The 18,302-nt window shown below is 43.9% G+C and overlaps 1 protein-coding gene across 50 annotated transcripts in view; it reads left to right on the top strand.

The window, feature by feature from the left end:
* KTN1 (kinectin 1) overlaps positions 1-18,302 on the top strand; it is a 74,953-nt gene that overhangs the window by 19,681 nt on the left and 36,970 nt on the right. For 21 of the 50 annotated variants that reach the window (XM_086895454.1, XM_086895489.1, XM_086895476.1 and 18 more), the window contains 7 exons: positions 3,006-3,559; positions 5,162-5,299; positions 7,699-7,866; positions 10,112-10,242; positions 12,660-12,776; positions 15,203-15,343; positions 17,227-17,333. In XM_086895454.1, the coding sequence (XP_086751580.1) occupies positions 3,040-3,559; positions 5,162-5,299; positions 7,699-7,866; positions 10,112-10,242; positions 12,660-12,776; positions 15,203-15,343; positions 17,227-17,333 (1,322 nt within the window). In that variant the 5' untranslated portion in view covers positions 3,006-3,039. The remainder of the gene's footprint in view (positions 1-3,005; positions 3,560-5,161; positions 5,300-7,698; positions 7,867-10,111; positions 10,243-12,659; positions 12,777-15,202; positions 15,344-17,226; positions 17,334-18,302) is intronic. The other 29 variants (XM_086895495.1, XM_086895496.1, XM_086895486.1 and 26 more) reach the window with 3 other exon arrangements.

Here is an 18,302-nt window from a genome sequence, read left to right as displayed (position 1 = left end):
CTAGATGGCTTGTCAGTGGAATACAGAAATATAAATGGAAATGATGGAACTGTTTTAGTAGTTGTAGATTGTCAGAGGACAACTGGAAACTGTGTGTGAGCCAAAACACTGCCAATTTACCCCATGGCAAGGATGCCACTTTATAAAGACATTTTGACAGGGGGTGGTATGATGGATGTTGTTTTGTCATTCTGCATAGAGCCAGCAGCAGTGGGAACCTCCTAGAGTGAGTTTTAAATACTCTTGCTGGGCTCAGATGAGAAATTAATGTATGACCATCAGGGCAGAGCTTTGGCTTGCTGTTCCTGTGTGCTTAATCAATTCTAGTTACACCCAGAGACTTTTATTTAGATTTGGGTTTGTTTTTTTTTTTTAACTGTGCTTCCATGTGAAAAACTGGGTGTGTGGAGTTCAGAGATCAGATCTACATTCCTCTGGTCAGTGTTTGGGGTGGAAGGGTCCATGTGGCTTGTGTTTGGCTTTGCTCTGATGAGCAGGAGGGGGACAGGAGCAGGGATGGGGCCTGGGGATGCTCTGGACTCAGCACTGCAGTGCCATGCTCCAGATCTGGGAGATGATCCCGTTTTTGGTGAAATGCAGGGAGGGGGGATGGAGGCTCAGCAGAGCTTGTCCAGCTCTGAGATCAGACCTCAGCTAGTCCAGCACGCCTTCCCCACCCGGACTAGCTGTTGTAATTATGTATTTATGGCTCCTCTGGAAGCAGCTGTAGTTTTTAAGTGTCTCTCCTGTCTGGTCTCAGAGCAACAATCACTTTGTGGAGCACATCGTGCCTCGATGGCCATGGTGCCCTCCTGACCCTCGAGCCTTGAACCTCTTTACCAGCACATGTTACCCTGAGCCTGTGGTTTGCCCTGAGCATCTGGTGTCAGATCTGGGAAATATGCAGGGACTGGCAGGGTGTGAGTGTCCATGCCATGAGTTCATGGCTGGCTGTGTGCTGGTGTCATGAGCTGAGCTCTGCTGGGCTCCTCCTGCTTGGCCATTGTGACTGTTGCACTCATGTGTTGTAATGATCAACTTAATTACACTTGTGAAAAATCTGCTTAATTACATATTTACTTTGGGGATTAGCTTCCCCCCCCTCACCATAAGCATTCAATATTGACTTTGGCTGAGACAAATTTTCAAGATCTGCTTCCTTCAAGAGATGACTAATATTAGATTACTTAGTGCAGGGAGCTGGGTTTATCAAGTAGCTGTAATTAATAATTTTGAAAGCTCCAGCTTAGTTTTGAGCATTTGTGCTTTTTCTCTCCAAAAAGACAAGCTTTTCTTCCCTCTCAGCCCTCCCAAAACTTTCTGTGCTGGATGTAATTTTAGACCCTGTAATTTTCAGTGAGCTGTGTGCATTGCAGAAAATAAATACAAACTGGGAGGAGACTTAATGTTAAGACAACTGATGAATAATTAGTGTATTGAAGTGTTAGTCTTTTATTTGGATAACTTAATAGCCAAATTAGAGTTCCCAAGCCTTGCTTTCTGTGCTGCTCAATGCACTGTACAAATATATTATCACAGTAACTCCTCTCTGTCCAGAAATTATTCTATGTAACAACTATTCTCTCTTGAGCCAGTGCCAGACTCCACACCGAGCTCTCTGCAGTGTGGCAGGATGGCACAACCCACTTGGTGATAGCAGCTTCCAAAGGAGTCAGGAATTGAGGTAAAACAACTTCAAATGAGTAAAATCTTCTGCCCAGAGGCAAGGAGAGTCTGTCCTCTCCCTGCACCACGCGGCTTCTCCGTGGACTTTATTCCTTGTGCCCTTGGTAGGCACATCTGTTTTCATTATTCAAGCAGCAGTAAAAATATTCTGAGCAACCTGGCTTAAATCCCTTGCCTTGCATTCCCAAGAGGATGGGTGTCCCCAGGGATACTCGAGTTGAAGAGTCATTTTTTCTTGTGTAAAGGAAAATGTAGTTGTGGCATGTGCTTCCCATGATGGGGTTTAAACTGAGTTGGTGGATTGGGAATTGCCTAATTAGTTTGGATTATGTCTGGATTTTTTTTTTTTTTTTCAATATTAGGTGGTGGTTGGGTTTTTTTGGGTTTATTTTCCTTTTTGGAACAAACAGTCTGGAGAAGATTTGGATTCTTCCTGAAAAAAATTCAGGTCTGTTCATAGCAATCAGTTGTGAAATGGGAAAATCTGGCTTGTTTTGACTCCAGAGTTAGTTTTTTTTAACGTTGTTCTGACTTTTTTTAACTCCGTGGTTCCTGCTTTTTAAAAAAGAAAATAAATTAAATGTTTGGGACAAAAATATTTTTTTCAGCAAATTATTCTGGAATCTGGTCTGTATAAGTGCCTTGTAAGTTTTATACCATCACATGTTCAAAATAAGTAACAGATCTCCCTGTTTCCCCATAAATGTATGGAATTTTCGTGAGTGTAAAGCTGGATTTTAGGCTTCAAAAAGCAGTTTTGAAAAGACCTGATTGTTTATGGTCAACTAAAATTCAGGGCTCTCTCCTGTCTTCTCATTCCACTTCTGAAGCTGTCATAAATCTGGGAAGAAAGGGAATGTGAAATTTAACTTCTACTTGCCAGGATAAGAATCTAAATTCATTATGTCTGATTTATGGAAGAAAAAAATAAAAATAAAAGTGGTGTTTTGCATGTACTGGTCCTTGTTTCACAGCCTCTGGAAGTGCTGACACATGTATTTCTGAAATCAAAAGTTTTAACTTTGTGAAAGTCATGTGGGAAGAAAGAGTGAGGAAGATGAAGAATAGCAAGGGAAGGGAATTATTCTCTCCTCAGATCAGCAGTCTGGCAAACTGCACTTCTTCCTATCCAAGCCAGCAACTTTGAAGCTGTTCCATGGTTGATATAGTTTGGTAATTTTATTAAAACTGCTTTGAGGCTACTCTATAACAATGAGAAATATTTTTTTATTATTGTAATTGGTGGAGGAAATAACACTGAGGGAAAACCTGTTCAAAAGCTAATTTTTCTTCTTTTTTTCCTTTCTTTTGTCCTATAGGTTTTTTAAGAAATCATAGCTAAGAAAAAGCACAATGGAGTTTTACGAGTCTACCTACTTCATCATCCTCATTCCTTCTGTGGTTATTACAGTCATCTTCCTCTTCTTCTGGCTTTTCATGAAAGAGACTTTATACGATGAAGTCCTCGCCAAACAGAAACGGGACCTAAAGTTCCCACCTACCAAGGCCGACAAAAAGAAAACCGAGAAGAAGAAGAAGAAGAAAGAGGCTCAGAACGGGAACATCCACGAGTCTGACTCTGAGAGCGCCCCTCGGGACTTTAAGCTGTCTGATGCCCTGAGCACGGATGAGGAGCACGTCACTGCCGTCCCCTCGGGTGTCACCGAGACCTCCACCGGCGTCAGGGAGCGCAAGAAGAAGGAGAAGAAGCCCAAGGCCAACCAAGATGATCACGTAACTAAGGACTCGGAAGGATCCAAGTCTTCAGGCAAGAAAGTAGATCCAGTCCCTGTTACAAAACAGCCCACTCCACCATCTGAACCAACAGCAGCTAAGAAGAAGCCTGGGCAGAAGAAGCAGAAAAATGGAATGGGTATCTGATGTTGCATATGCTTCTTGCACAGAACGCCAAAATCGTGTTCTGCTTTTTTTGCAAGGCCACAGAGTGTCTCTCACAACTGTTCTGCCTGATCTCTACAGGGCAAAGCTCCCTTCTAACCTTTTCCTTTTTTACCAGCTATTTGCTTTTTTCCTCCTTGTTTTTCATCTGGCAGCAGTGCTCTGGTTTTCCTCCTCCCCTCCTTGCTTTCTTCTACTAAAGATGGAGTGAAACAGAGTAGCTTGTTCCTCTGCTTTGCTCTGTGGTTTGGCTGCTTTGCTCTCAATCAAAATTTTGATTTACCTGAGAGAAGTCAGTCGATGTTTTTGCTGTGTACATTCTGAGCCAGGCTGTGAAAAAGTGGAGTCCTAAGAGTGGTTGCTCTGATAAAAGAGGGCATCTCAAGAAACCTCATAGCAGTCTGCAAAATAAATTACTGTTTAAGTGCAGGCTTAATGCACAGAGAGGTGTTTGGTGGCTGATTCATGGATTAGTGGTTGATTCATTGCTGCCCACCTGCTACACCTCTTTAACTGAATGGAACTGATGCTAAAACTGATCTGGCTGTTGTGACTGAAATATCCAACCTAGAACAGACCAGAAACTCATCAGAATCACTTCTGACTGTCCTGACTGTATCCTCAGCAGCTGACATGTTACAGTGTGGTTGTCTTGACCAGGAATAGAAGTGAAAAAAGAATAAAAATACCCAGTTCTAGAAATAAATGAAACTAAAGATATTTGCAGATCTCCTTGTGAGGTGCAGGGACAGCAGGTCTGCACAGGGAGTGAGGAAAATGAATGACATTGCTGCTTGATGTGGGTAGATTTTTTTCTTTTTCTGAAAAAAAAGCTGGAGGAAAAAAGACCCACCCACTACCAACGGAGAAAGTATCCAATCTTGTTTGTGGGTGTTCTCTGAAAATCTCTGTGGCACAGTTAAAATGTGGTCTGCAAGCACAGTTCTGAGGGCAGCCACAATGAACTCTTATCCTTGATTACAGGAGCTGACACCAGAGCCCTGTGCTGTGCGTGTCAGCTCTGACAAGAATCTTAATATAGCACAGGCTGTCCAAAATGATAAAAAAAATTATCACTAGAAACTGCTTTTAAAAAGAACAGTTCCCTAATGGGAAACACTTATTTTCTGCTTCTCACAGTCCCAGTAGCTATTGGGGATGTGTGTTTAAAGTGCCCAAGTGGGTTCACGGAGGGGAAAAGTACACTTGTAAATAAGAAATTAATATGGGTAATGCGTGCTGTCTGCTCTGTCACAGTGAAATCTGGATTGGAGTTGTTAAACTGTTCCTTGCTGTGTGTTCTGCTTGCACATGAGATTCCTGTCTTAAAAATCACTGGGTGCTGTGGCTCTTGATTCTGCTAAACCTTCCTGTTGCTTTGGGGTTTCACCTGATCTGGGAATTGTGTGTGTGTGAGTCTGTGTGAATGTGGATGTGGATAAATTTGTGTTCTGACTTAAAAGATGTGAGTATGTTTTCCTGTGAGTTGAGAATTTGGTCATGATAGATCTGCTGATTGAAAAGTAATGCTGAGAATATACAGAAGAGCATATATTGTCTTAATTGTTTGTTGCAGATGATCAAGATAGTAAGACTGATTCTGTTGTATCTCCTGCCAAAAAGCAAGAACCAGTGCTGCTCCACCAGGAGATAAAGCAAGAAAATGTGTCAGGGAAGAAGAAGGTCTCTGCAAAGAAGCAGAAAGTTGATAATGGTGAGAATTCAGTGTGTGACATTGCTCAGATAAACCTGACTGTTAAACTTTTTTGCCATCCATCCTTTAGCTTCTCTTCCTTTGGAAAAAGAACTCGTGGAATAGTAACTCTTCTGATTTGAAAAAGCAGGAATTCCAGGAAGGAAAGATTGCTGAGCCTGAGATCCTGTTAAATTTTATGAACATCTGATATCATGGGATAATGAATGTTGTGAACCTTTCTGAGCTCTCTTGGATCCAAACATCCATGCTTGAACGAGGAGGAATGTGCAGATTTAGAGTATGAGCTGAGCAGGCTCTAAGTTGCTCTGAGCAAGGCACGTCTGGAAGTGCTGCAGTCATCTGCCCCAAACAAGATTGCAGTTTTTTCAGCCAGTTGCTTTGACCACATTCCTCTCTTATTGTCCTTTTGTTGGCTGGCTCTTGCTCCAACATAAACTGTTCATCTTTGCTGTCAAGGCCTTCACTGTTCGTCATCCCTTGTTCTCTGCCAAGATGCTGCTTCTTGTGTCCTCTTGGCTCACTGTGCCTCTGTGTGTGTGTGTGTTTTTCTAATTTTTTTTTTATTTTTTTAGATTTTTTACAATGAGTGCTGTTGTGTCTGGCTTTTGGACACAGTGTGACCATGAAGTTCTGTGAGGCCACCTTGTTAGCTTCTCAAAACTCTTCCCTGCTGGGGCAGCTATGAAGTTGGAAGCTGATGGGCTGCTCCTGGAGGAGACACTGTTGCCCACTGTTCCCTTTATACTTTGGTGTGGTTATCAGGTGCTGATCTATTGTGGGCCCTGTTCTGTCCAGCATGGAGTTACAAGTGCTGTAGGGCTCCTGTATAACTGAAAAACTCCTAAATGATTCCTGGAAAAAGCCTGCTGGTGGGGAACTCAGGATGTGATCACTTTTTATGGATGTTCTTGTGCTTTTCCTGATGGAAGTGGGTGTATTGCACTTTTTTAGGGGCTGCAGACTTGTCTGTACATGGCAATTAATGTCAGTACCAGCTCAGCCAGTAGCAAAGCTGAGCTGTCAGTGCTACAGGGCAATAGCTCATGCATTATTTCAGTGCAAGCTGTTTTCTTTTCAAACCACCTCTCCAAAATGACAGAGTAAAAATGAGCTGTGGTGGACACCAGGATTAGCCAAGATATGACTGTGGTGATTTCACACTGCAAAATGTCTCATTGATAATAAAAAGGTTTTGAAAGGAGGGGAAGTTCATAAGGAGAGGAAGGGAAAATACGAAGAGAGCAGCTGGAGTAGCTGGTGGTTGTTTCTGCTAGAGGAGAGCTCTCTTCTCTTCTAAGCTTGCAGTGGACCTGCAGGTGTTTGCTGGCTGCTTAAGTGGAGAGATACCAGGTGACATAAAAAGGTCCATCTGGCCTATTCTCCTCCTTTAACAGCAGCCAGAATTTGAGAGTGTTTCATAACTGGCTCTCTGGCAGCCAGGAGTACATACTTGTTTTGCACTGATGCCCAAAACCTTGCATCCCACCCAATTCCCCTTCTCTCTGTGCTGCTGCCTGGCATCTGTTGTCCATCAGCTCTGCAGTCTGGGCTGGCTGGAGCAGTGATTTGCCTGCTGGGCCATGCACAGCCTTTGGCATCCTGCAGGCAGTGTGGAGCAGGAGCTGGGCAAGCAGCAGCTGCAGCTCTGGCTGTGCATCCTGCCCCAGGTCTGTCACTCCTGCTCTCCCCTCACCTGCTGTTGTCTCTGCTGAAGAGCTCTTTGGGCAGAGGCTGCTCCTCACCACGGTGATGCAGAGGGGTGGGAGTGGAGATCTGGGCTCAGGCAGTACCTCTGGGTACCTCTCTGTGTGTTAATGATGCCCAAAGCCTGCTCTGACAGATGAGAGATCTTCATTAAGTGCAGTGGGGTCTGCATGCAAAATAAGCTCGATTGCTGCCCCTGCTGAGTGTTCTCCCTAAGTGGTTGAGTTCACAGGTGATGCAATCCATGGAAATGCTGGCAGTGAAGTACCAGCTTTTAACAGAATAGGAACAAAAGGCTGTAGTCATAGTTTAGGGATGCTGAATGATTTCCTGCACAGCCACAAGTAAAATCATCTCATCGATGCCATGTGCAACTTTGTTACTAATGTGAAATGAAAGTCATAGGTAAAGGTTCTTCTCTTCCTCTTGTTAAAATGCTAAAAGACAGCTTTGGAAGTAGAAATTTAATTGAAGCTATTAAATTACTATGCATTAGAGACCTTTATTTGATGGACTTACCTGAAGAGCTTTAATGAGTTAAACTGTGAAGGATAATAGAAATGGAGAGCATAATTAACTATTGAGGTTAGAGATGCTTTACTTAAACTCTTAATATATTAGGCACCTTCTCTGAAAATACTGGTGTCAATTATTACAAAGCTTTAACCCATCCTGTGGACTTATGATTACAGTTTTGGTGGATGAACCTCTTATTCAAGCAACTACTTATATTCCTTTGATGGATAATTCTGACTCAGGCACTTTGGAAAAGCGTGAGCCGGTTGAAGTTGTAAAACACAATGTGAATGAGGGCATCCAGAAGAGCAGTGGCAAGAAACTGAAGAATGAAACAGATAAAGGTAAGAAACTGATAATTCAGTCTGTTTCTGGCACAGCCTGCTTGCAAACTTCAACAGAGAAGATGTGTGGGGAGGGAGATCCTCTGATGTAATGTGAGGAAGGGATTTGAAGAAAACGTTTGTGGCTGCAGGATACTCTTCTTGTGTGTGCTCATTTCTGCCTTGTCTTTGGCACTGTGGAAAGGGCTCTGTGCCATCTGAATCCTTTCAGCTCTGACTGAGCTTTTGTGTCCCCAGTGAGCAAAGGGGTGATCACACAGACCACACAGATGCAGCAAGGGAGTTCACAGTGGAGAGTTCAGACATTGCTCACAGGGATGGACTCCAAACCCAGGGCATTCAGCGCAAGCTCTTGGGGTCTGCTGGAGGCTGAAGGGCAGCCTGCATGCTCCAGGGCTGTTGATGGAGCTATCTGAGGCTGACCCAGTGCAATATGGAGTGACCTGAAGCAGATTGTCAGTGGAGAGAGTCTGGCAGTTTCCAGGGAGACTCTGAATTTTCCCTTCAGTGCAGCTGGAATTGGTTGGGACAGGGAAACTTCCTTCATATTCTCCCACAAATGCCTGGAGTGATTAATGAGCATTGTGTTCCACCCTAAAGCTTTAAATAGGCCTCTGACCATCTCAAAGCCTAACATACTTTCTGATCCATGAGGTGAGACCTCAAATTTGTGAGCAGTCCCAGGTGGCTGAGCAGTGGTACCAGCTCAGGTTTGGGCAGCAGGCTGATTATTCAGCATTGTGTGGTCACTCCCTTCACTCTTTGGAACCTCTCTTTTTAGTCTTGTCTTCTAAAATGCCCCCTCAAAAGCTTCCTGGCAGCTCTTTAATTGGATTCCCACATTCCCAAGGCTCCTCTTGTGCTTCTGGCTCAGTGGCTGCACGTTCCTGTCCTGCAGCATCAAAGCCCCTCACGTGTGCCCGTCCCTTCTCATTTCCTCGGCACGCTGTGACCTTCTCCATGAACTCCTAATTCTCCTGTGTCAGCTGGGATTTGCCCTCCCAATATAGAAGTCTTTCCCTGCTCTAATTGTAAGCTCCTTGGATGCAAGGGCAAGGTCTCTGTGCCTTCAGGGAGCACAGGGGCAGTTCCTGCCCTGGCCGTGATCAGTTCCCAGCTCACCAGGCTGTGGTTTCAGAATAGTGGCATATTCCTGGTAATGGTGTCAGTGCAACACTGATGTGAGCTGAAGTGAAGACTAAGTTGGATTTAGGACTAGGAGAGAGTGTGCTAAAATTCCTCAGCACTCCCTCCCCATGCTCTGTCATTCAGTGATTTTATGCTTGATAATTTCTTTTAGGTCACAGTGTCACTGCTCCTTCTTTTTCTTCATTTATTTCTTAGACAGGTCTTTGGGTTTGATGTGTAACTTGATTTCAGGGGCATGTTTAGCACCTGTGGTGAGAAACCCAGACCTGTCTCCGTGATCTATGGGATAATTTCTGACCAAGCATCACTTCTAAGCTTGTGCTTTTTTAAGTTCTTCCCATCCCTTCACATACTTTTGGGCACTGGTGAATATTGGACATATAGGGTGCCTTGGTCTTGTGCTCCTATTTCCTGGAGTCAGGGGGCCACCTAATGACCTGTCTATGTGCAGTCAGTTTGTGAGCAGTGTTTTTTGTTAGAGAATAGTTCAGCTGAATTGTCTTTCCTCCTGTGTGTCTTTTTAAACACTTGGTCAGCCATTAAGGGGGATCTTACTGATTTTATCTTCCTACTGCTGAACTCTTCTTGCAGCAGTTCCTTCAATCTAAATTTGGAAGTTAATATTTTTGTCTTCCATATATTGTAATCAAAAATGTGCCAGTTTTTAAATTAATTAACTTGTCACGTGCATATTGCTTGTGCAGCCGGGCTGTCCTCCAAATTGAGAACTCACTTTAAATTATTGTCACGATACACTGGAAAGGACTTTTCAATTTTTCACATTTATGCTATTTTTTTCTTCCAAAATCTGTGTTATGCTTTGTCTTCTTGCTAGCAACACTATAAACGTTCCCAACTGTGCAAACAAAGTGGTGGGATTTTCTCTTTTCCCAAAATTATCAGCTGGCAGATTGTTATCTGGTTTAAATTGGAGAGATGTTGTTTTTGCTGAATGTTCATGACCTCTTGCTTCTTGGCATTTCAGACTGGAATTAAATATAATGCATAATGATACCACATCACATGCTGTTTCAAGGCAAAATAAATAATTCTGTACAGAGTCCAAAGTAAATAAACCCTCCCTTCTGTGTTGCAGAGAATGCTGAAGTAAAATTCAAGGATTTTGTAACATCCATGAAGAACATGATCTTCTCTGAAGACGAGGCCCGTTGTGTAGTGGAGGTGTTAAAGGAAAAATCCGGTGCAATTCACGATTTCTTGCAAAAGGTGAATGACTGTGGAGTGTGGTGGGAAGACAAAACTTTCTAAACAAACAGAAACTGGAAGAGGTGCCGTCAGATTAGCTCTGTCAGTGTTGTTGTGATCTGGGCAGTCTGTCTTTGGAAGGCTCTCTCCAGCTGCTCTGTGCTTGCCTTGCATGCAGGAATGAGCTGTCAGATGCCTTTGTGCTGCCATCTGCCACGCCAGGAGTGGCTCTGGCCACTTGGAAAGAGCAGGCATGGCTATGAAGAAGAAGGAATAAAGCAGGAATGCTGCTGCTGACACGTGTCTGTTGGCACAGGGAAGGATGGCCGCTGACTTTTGGGAGTGATCTTTCCCAAATGTGTAAATAGGATAAGCTGTGGGAGGAATTCAGAGCAAGCTGCTGTGGCTGTGCACTAGATCAGCTAACTGTGTTTTGCAAGGCTATAGAATGTAGTTGGACTCCTTTGGATATTTTTCATAGTGTTGTAGGGCAGTCCAGGTTTGGAAGGGATCTCAAGGGGTTTGGAGTCCAACCTCTTACCTAAAGCAAGACCAGCTCTGAGGTCAGCCCATGATGCTCAGGGCTTTATCCAGTCTGGATATCTTGAAGCCTTCAGGGAATGGGACTGCAAGACCCCTCTGAGCAACCTGTGCCAGTACTTGGCATTTCTTTTTAATTCTTGTAGTCAAGAGAAGAGGATGGTGTCCACCAGTATCTTACCAGTACAGAAATACACAGTCCTTGGTATTGGAAGGAAGCTCTGGAGGACATCCAGCCCAAGCCCCTGGCCAAGGCAGGGTCACCTGGAACAGGTGGCACAGGAATGTGTCTAGGTAGATTTGGAATGTCTCCAGAGAGGGAAACTCCACCCCTTCCCTGGGCAGCTGTTCCAGGTCTCTGCCATCCTCTAGGGAAAGCAGCTCTTCCTCATGCTGAGGTGAAACTTGTGTTTTAGTCTGTGGTCACTGCTTCTCGTCCCGTTGCTGGGCACACACCTACTCCTCCCTGCCATGACTCACTGTGGGTGTCACTCTGTGCTTGTCACATCCCGTGTGTCACCCTTGAGCTCTTGCAATCCTGTGTTCCGCTGCAGACACGGTCCCAGAGCAGAAATGCAGAACTGGCTGTGTCTCAGTCCAGTTAATGCAATGTATCAGCACAACAACACAGTTTGGGCTGGGAGGGCCTTCAGGATGCTGTGCAGTCTAGCTGCCTGTTCAGAACAGATCCAACACTGAATTCTGAGCAAATTGCTCAGGATTTGCCCAACTGTATCTTGAAAACCTCCAAGGACAAAAGCCAGTAGTGCTACCCTTGGAATGGTGTTGCCTGTTAAGCAGCCACCCTGCTTACTGTGGCTTTTTTTTTTCTTTTAAAGGAAGGTTTGGTGTTAAAGCTGAACCTTTAGGATGAGAACGAGTTCCTGGGATTGTATACAACAAAAGAATGTAGGTTTCTGTAGGTGAGAGTGTGAATTGTGTTCTCTCTGTAGCTCATGCAAGTTGCTGACAGTGTGTTTGCACTGCAAGCATGCACATTACCACTAAAGGAGAATTTCCAAACAAATTCAGGGTCCTTTTATGGAACTGGCACTTCTGTCCTTCTTCAGTTTTCAGACTTCAGTGAGTGAAGTCCAAGTCCAAGTAGTCCAGCCTTCTCCTCAAAGCAGCACCAGCTCTGAGGTCAGCACAGGCTGCTCAGGGCTTTATCCACTCTGGGCTTGAAACCTTCATGGGCTGAGACTGCACAACCACTCTGGGCAACCATCACACTTCACTGAGTCAAATCTGAGCACAAACACATAGAATTTGTGCTCTTTATTACATTTATTTGATTTGTAGGAGCAGTATGCAAGTAGCAGGACCATGGGGATTGTTCTTCTAGGTCTATTCCCCAGAGTATCTGAAGCTTTGTGTCAGTGTGCCAGCAGAAATGTAATTACATCAGCTGGATGCTCTCCTGGGACGTGGAAGGAGACACCAGATCAGTTTCCTTTTGCCTTTGTGGTGAGATACTTCAAGCAATTACATTTGTTAGATTATACCTGCTCGGAGCGTGGGCTGGACCAGTTGATCTTGGAAATCTTTCCAGCCGCAGCTATTGACTGCTTCAGCATCTCTGCATCTTTTCCCATTATTTCTCTTAATGGCTGTTCTTTGTTTTCTCCACTGCCACCACAGCATCTCTGTTCCAATGGGAAGCATCTTAAGAGTGCATTTACCCCCTTAATTGGTTCCCATGCTTTGAAAATGCATTTCTGTGCCTGGTGAAACAGGATCCATTAGCGGCAGAACTGGGTACCGGTGGTGCCATGTGCACCGTGCAGATGGAAAATTGGGGGGGCAGGAGGGGGTGTTCCCTCCTCTAAGGTTTGCTCTCCTGCCTTTTAGTGTGCTGTGGCACTACTTGTGGTTGTTTTTGTGTCATCCTGCTGCAGGCCAACAAGGCTGAGATGGCTGCAGCTCTGCACCAGCTCCAGGACAAGGAGAAGATGCTCACGGCGGTGAAGGAGGAAGCAGCTGTTGCAAAGGAGCAGTGCAAGCAGCTCTCCCAGGTAAGTATTGAGGTGTTCATGGGTATAGAGAGGAGCAGGGGTTTGTAGGACTAGCAGCCAGCAAATGCTGAGCTTAGTATAAGCCAAAAGGTGGAATATTTTTACTGAAAAAGCTTACCAAGACGCTGTGTTTGGTTTTACAATGTATTTATGCAGTTACTTTCCAGTAGTTTTTCCAGGGAGTTAATTTACTGAGATTTGTAAGCTGAGCCTGTTTTTCTTTTCAAATGGTTACTTTAAAAACACTTCCTTCACCACTGTGAGTCTGTTCTGTGGATGCAAATATTAAATGTCTTTCCTGTACTGCAGTTTCAATTTGGTGTATGTTGTAGCATTCACACGCCTGTGTGCTTCTAGGCACAGCAATCACTGCTTTTTTTCAAGAAGGAAAATACAGAAAGTGCAGACTGCCTGCTATCCCCTGGAGGTGCAGCTCTGATTGCTTTGGACTAAGAGGGATGCTGATGCATCACTGTCAAAACTAACTTATGAAAATTTACTTTTTTGTGAACGTTTCAGAGGAAAACAGTTACAGCAGTCCAAATAATGAGGCAGATGTAGACTGAATTTTAGAGTCTTGGGAGAAAATTTTGTCTGGTTTGGGAGAACATGAGCATTAGACTTGGGAAGGCCACGTTGTGGGACATAATTTGGGCACAGAAAGCTGTGTGGCTGAAGGTGGGGAGCAGAGTGGCCAGAGAGGATGCAGGAGTTGGGAGCCTTGGGAGATGACAAGGGAGGATGTGGGTGCTGTGTGAGCTCCTGGCAGGGCAAAGCTATTTACAAGTGGGATCAAGAGGTTTGGGATAGTCAGTGTGTAGCTACAGGGAAAAGGGGCTTGTGATGTGTTTGGAGGGGAAGAAAGAAACTGTCTCAGGACTGCAGAATGAAATTGGAAAGAGGGATTCTGCTGCTGAAGGAGCAGAGGGAATGGGTGAAGGAATATGTGGGAAATGCAGATGTGGTTGGGGAAAAAACATCTGCCAAGTGGTGCTTGTAAAGGAGAAGCAGGAGCTGTAGAGAGGTAGGAATCATCAGGGGTTTTTCCCTCTGTCTGGGGAAGGAAAAAGCTGGGAGAAAATGGATAAAAGCAAAGTTGCTGCAATGCTGAAGTATCAGGATAAACAAGTGATAAAGCTCAACTTGACTGATAAACGCTCTTATCTTCCAGTTAATGTGTTTCTCTGGAAACACTGTCAAAAGCTAAAGGTGCTTTAAGGTGCAGAAGGATTCCTGAAGGGATCTTGGTAAGGATAATACCTGGAGAGGATAAATGAGAGCAAGAGCTGAGTACCTCAAGATTCAGAGGTATTTGGCAAAACACAGACTAGGGAGAAGTTAATCTTCCTAGGATTTCTGGTTCTACCCTGATGGGGTAGCTGGGTTACTGAGAACTACAAGTGAATGGTGGGATTGGTGTAGGGCTAGAGGAAGCTGCAGTGTGTGTCCTGGCACCTTTCTTTTAATTGCATCTTAGTTAAAAAAAAAAAAAAAAAAGGAGAAAAATTTGTTTTAAGCTGTCTGTGCTGTATTTGCAGAAGTAACTTGGAGTTTGATCTGCAAGACAGAATAGCTTTTATTTAAACTAAAAGCTGAAACAAACTGTTTTTGTAAAACAAACTGTAATTACTCCAAAGAGATGGAGGGTATTCAGGCTAATAAATTAGAGCATTAAATTGTGTCAGGGCTTCCTGGCAGTGTTAGGAGCTGTGTGGCTAGAAACACCTGAAGCTTGGGTGGTACAAATTCCTGTTTGTGTGATGGGAGCTGCTGAAAGCTGCACTTAAATGTTTTTGCTTACCACAGCAAGTGCATTTGTATTGCAGAGGAGCAGCTCTGTGGATTTCTCAGGTGTCTGGGTTGAATTACTGGCTAATAAAAGATGAAAAAGCAATGTGTATTTTCATCTGAAAGCTATAATATGGTATCATGCTGGTGGGATTCAGGGCTTCTCTGGCCTTTGTAGTGCACTAATAGCCCATCTCCTGTGGCAAAGCTGTTGGCTTTGTAACCTGCTACAAAGCAATTATTTTGCTCTAAAGTGCTCTATTTTGCCATGGTGCTTTACTTGCGTTCTTCCATTTTGCTAAACTTGGGATGAAAATCTAAACTTTGTCCTCTGTGATATCTGTGTTTTTTCTGTGATTTGGCCAGACATGATAGAAACAAGACTTCCATCTCTTCTGAGACAATGCAAGATCAGTGTTTAAATTGGCAAACTTCTTAATAAACGTGAGATTTATGATGATACAGGATCAGTATAAAGTCTTGGAATTTTGATCCGATTCTGTAAATTTGCTGAAGATTTGATGCTGACTTTGGTTTGATGCACACTTGCTGTATTTTTAGTTATCTTAAAGACTCTTACCCTTTAGAAAGCAGCAGTGGGTGACTTGTTTTCCTTTTCCTGTCACTTCCCACCCCAGGAGCTGGTTGCAGAGAAGGAGAGGAATGGTTTGCTCACGGCCAAGATGCGCGAGCGCATCAACGCGCTGGAGAAGGAGCACAACACCTTCCAGAGCAAAATACACGTCAGCTACCAGGAGTCTCAGCAGATGAAGATCAAGGTAAGTGCCTTGCCAAAACTGCTGGAGCTGATGCTCATGCACAAGCAGAGAAGTGGTGAGGAATCACCGCAAAACTTTGCGGCAGCTTCCTGATTTAAAAGAAGGACAGGGAGTTCTCACAGGTGATTTTTGTGGTGTGTAAAGCTCAGTGCTGGCCAGGCAGCTGGTCCCTGGTGTAGTTACTTTTCCTTCCTTGTGTTCTGCTGAAATGTTACTCAAAGTGGAAAGTCTAATTGAAATACTCAGCTTAAGGGAGCCACTAATGCCAATGATCATTTACCAGCAGATAAATGTCTCTGAAATTATAGTACAGAGTGACAGCATAGCATAATACACATGAAATATCACTGCCTGAGGGAGTGCTTTGCTGGAAATATTTGAAGAGCAGCCACTTGTATTTTTTTAAAGACCCTTGTTACTTTCTATTGTAGTTGCTTTATGATGGAGTGACTTTAGAAGGGTTTGTTTCATCAGATTGAAAACTTTACCTTAGAGTTTTCTAAGGAAAATGGCCCATCTTACACTTAGATTTCATTCTAGTTGTTCTTTCCTTCATGGATGTCACAGCATTAAGCCCGACACATGAATTTCCCAACTTCAAAATTGTATCTTTGTCTTGGCCCTTTGGAGAGTTGCATCTCTGCAGTTTCGGAGCAGAGGAAAACTCCTTGGAACCTGTGGAGATAACTGGACAAGGAGAGGGTCTTGCTGCTGGCTGGGGAAGGGGGAAGGAGACTTGGGCACACCTGGGATACTTTAGCAAGTGCTGCTGTCCCGGGCAGAGCTGGAGAAAGGAAATACAAAGGATCCAGTGCTCTGGTCCTGCTCCCTCTGCTGATGTGCTACAGCATGGCAGAGGAGCTGAAAATGGTCACAGCTTTCACTTGGGTGGGGTTTGTGCCCCTGCTTCTCTTGAGATCTTGTTGACATTAAAAAACAAAACAGGCAAGGAAAAGAACTCCCCAAAAAAAGTCCAAGGCTCAGCTTGTTATGTTTGTTGGGGCAGAACTGGAGGTGGCAGCCCTACAAGGGACTGCTCCCTGCTGCTGGGTTTGTTACACAAACATTTCTTTGGATTTTCCAGTGTAAGAAATGCTCACTGATGAATCAGCCACTTGATGAAACTGGGTTTTGGAATGGTGTCAGTCATGTCTACAAACTGGCACTGATAAAGGAAGAGTGTTGTGTGTGCTTGAGGATTTTCAGAGCAGACTTTTGGGTTCCAAGACCAGCTCTGCTGTGTCTGCATATGCAGAGTCCATTTTTTCTCTTTGAATCCTCTCTTTTGATTTTGTTCATGCTATTCTGAACCTTGGGTTATCAGGGCTTCTTTCTGCCTCAGCTTTGGAACCTTGATGAAAATCAGACTATTAGATGAGGTCTAGCCTTTTGCAATTTGCATGCTGTAATCTGTGTATTGTTAATTGTTACTTTTCCTGGTTTGTTGAAAGGAGCAGCAAATGAGGATTATCTAATGATAATTCACAGCATGTTTGCTTTATTTCCCTTTGGAAGAGTAATATATTGGTGTCCAGTTATTGATAAATGTCTCAGGTTATGTAGCTGAGCAATTGGTGTTCTGGGTAACACTTATGAAGCCTTTTAAACAATAAAAAAGTTGCCTTGATAAATAGAATTGATGCACTGATACAAAAGGAAACCTGTGCTGTGATTTGAGCACAAGGGTCTCTGCAGCACAGTTTAATTTAAGAATTGGTGCATGAGGAAGGAACAAAGCTTCCCCTATCCCAAGAAATCCACTTAATTTTATTTACTGAAACTATTATGGTATCTTATCTACTTCTGCAAGCTGGTTTTGTTTTTTTTTTTTTATTGCTCTTTAGCTTAATCTTTTACGGAATTGATCTTTCTTTCCCCATCAGTTCCAGCAACTCCGTGAGCAGATGGAAGCAGAAATAAGCCACCTGAAGCAGGAAAATGGTATCCTGAGAGATGCTGTCAGCACTTCCACCAATCAAATGGAGAGCAAGTATGTTGGCAGCTATTTGGAGCTCTGTGTGTTTTTGAGCCCCCCCTAAAGAGTTGTTCTGGCTTCTGCTTCTTTTGTTTCCAAGCCCTTGGCTGTCTCTGAATTAATGGTTAAGCTGGGAGCGCAAATATTTTAGGCTGGACAGGTAGCTGGTGGTGTTTGCATTGAGCCAGGGTTTTCAGAACAAATAATTGCCTTTTTTCAACTTGAAGCCTGAGCTTTTAAGGCTGTGGTGCTGAGGCTTTAAGAGCAAGGGGTGCAGCAGTGCTCAGGCACCCCTGATGTTTTTGGCAGGGTGTGTATCCTTCCCCTGGGGCTTTAGAGGATGTGCTGGTTGTGGCCTCTTGCAACTCTAAACTTAGAATATCAATACCCTGCAGGTACTAGTGCTGCTGGGGTGGCACTTGGATTTATCTGCTGGTGGTGTAAATGTTTGGAGAAACAAAAATTGTCTTTTGTGAGTTATGACTTGGGCTGCCCCTGAGCTGGCAGGGAGGATTTTGTGCATTGTGCAGGGCACCCTGGTGAAGGTGTGTAGAGGTCAAAACTGACAAATATTCTCTCTCAGGTATTTGTTACTGAGTGTCAGGTGCTCAGAGAAGGGTGTGGAACCCTCATTTTAGGTGTCCTGTTCATTTAAATGAAGCATTATTACCTTTCAGACAGTTATCCTGAAAAGGCTTTAATTCAAGCAAATTTAAGATAAAAATGAAACGCTTTTTACTTGCTTAGGCACAAAGGAGAGCCTCTTAAAATTCTTCCCTTGGGCTGAACAGAAGCATCCTCTCTCCCAGCTGAGAAATTGCATCAGATACCTCCATAAGTTAATAGCCAGGTCAAGGCCAGGAGGCAACAAATAGTCTGAGGAGATGTGTGCAGTTAGTAGTCCAGGAGGAACAGTCCTCAGCAAGCCTGAGATCAATAATCCTTTATGGGAAGAGGAAAAGTATGTGAATTTTGATGTGAGAC

This window comes from Cyanistes caeruleus, chromosome 6 (genome assembly GCF_971803275.1).
Source record: "Cyanistes caeruleus chromosome 6, bCyaCae1.hap1.1, whole genome shotgun sequence".
Classification (NCBI taxonomy): domain Eukaryota; kingdom Metazoa; phylum Chordata; class Aves; order Passeriformes; family Paridae; genus Cyanistes; species Cyanistes caeruleus.
The sequence above is the reverse complement of the archived record's forward strand: the minus strand, read 5'-3'. Positions and strand labels throughout refer to the sequence as shown.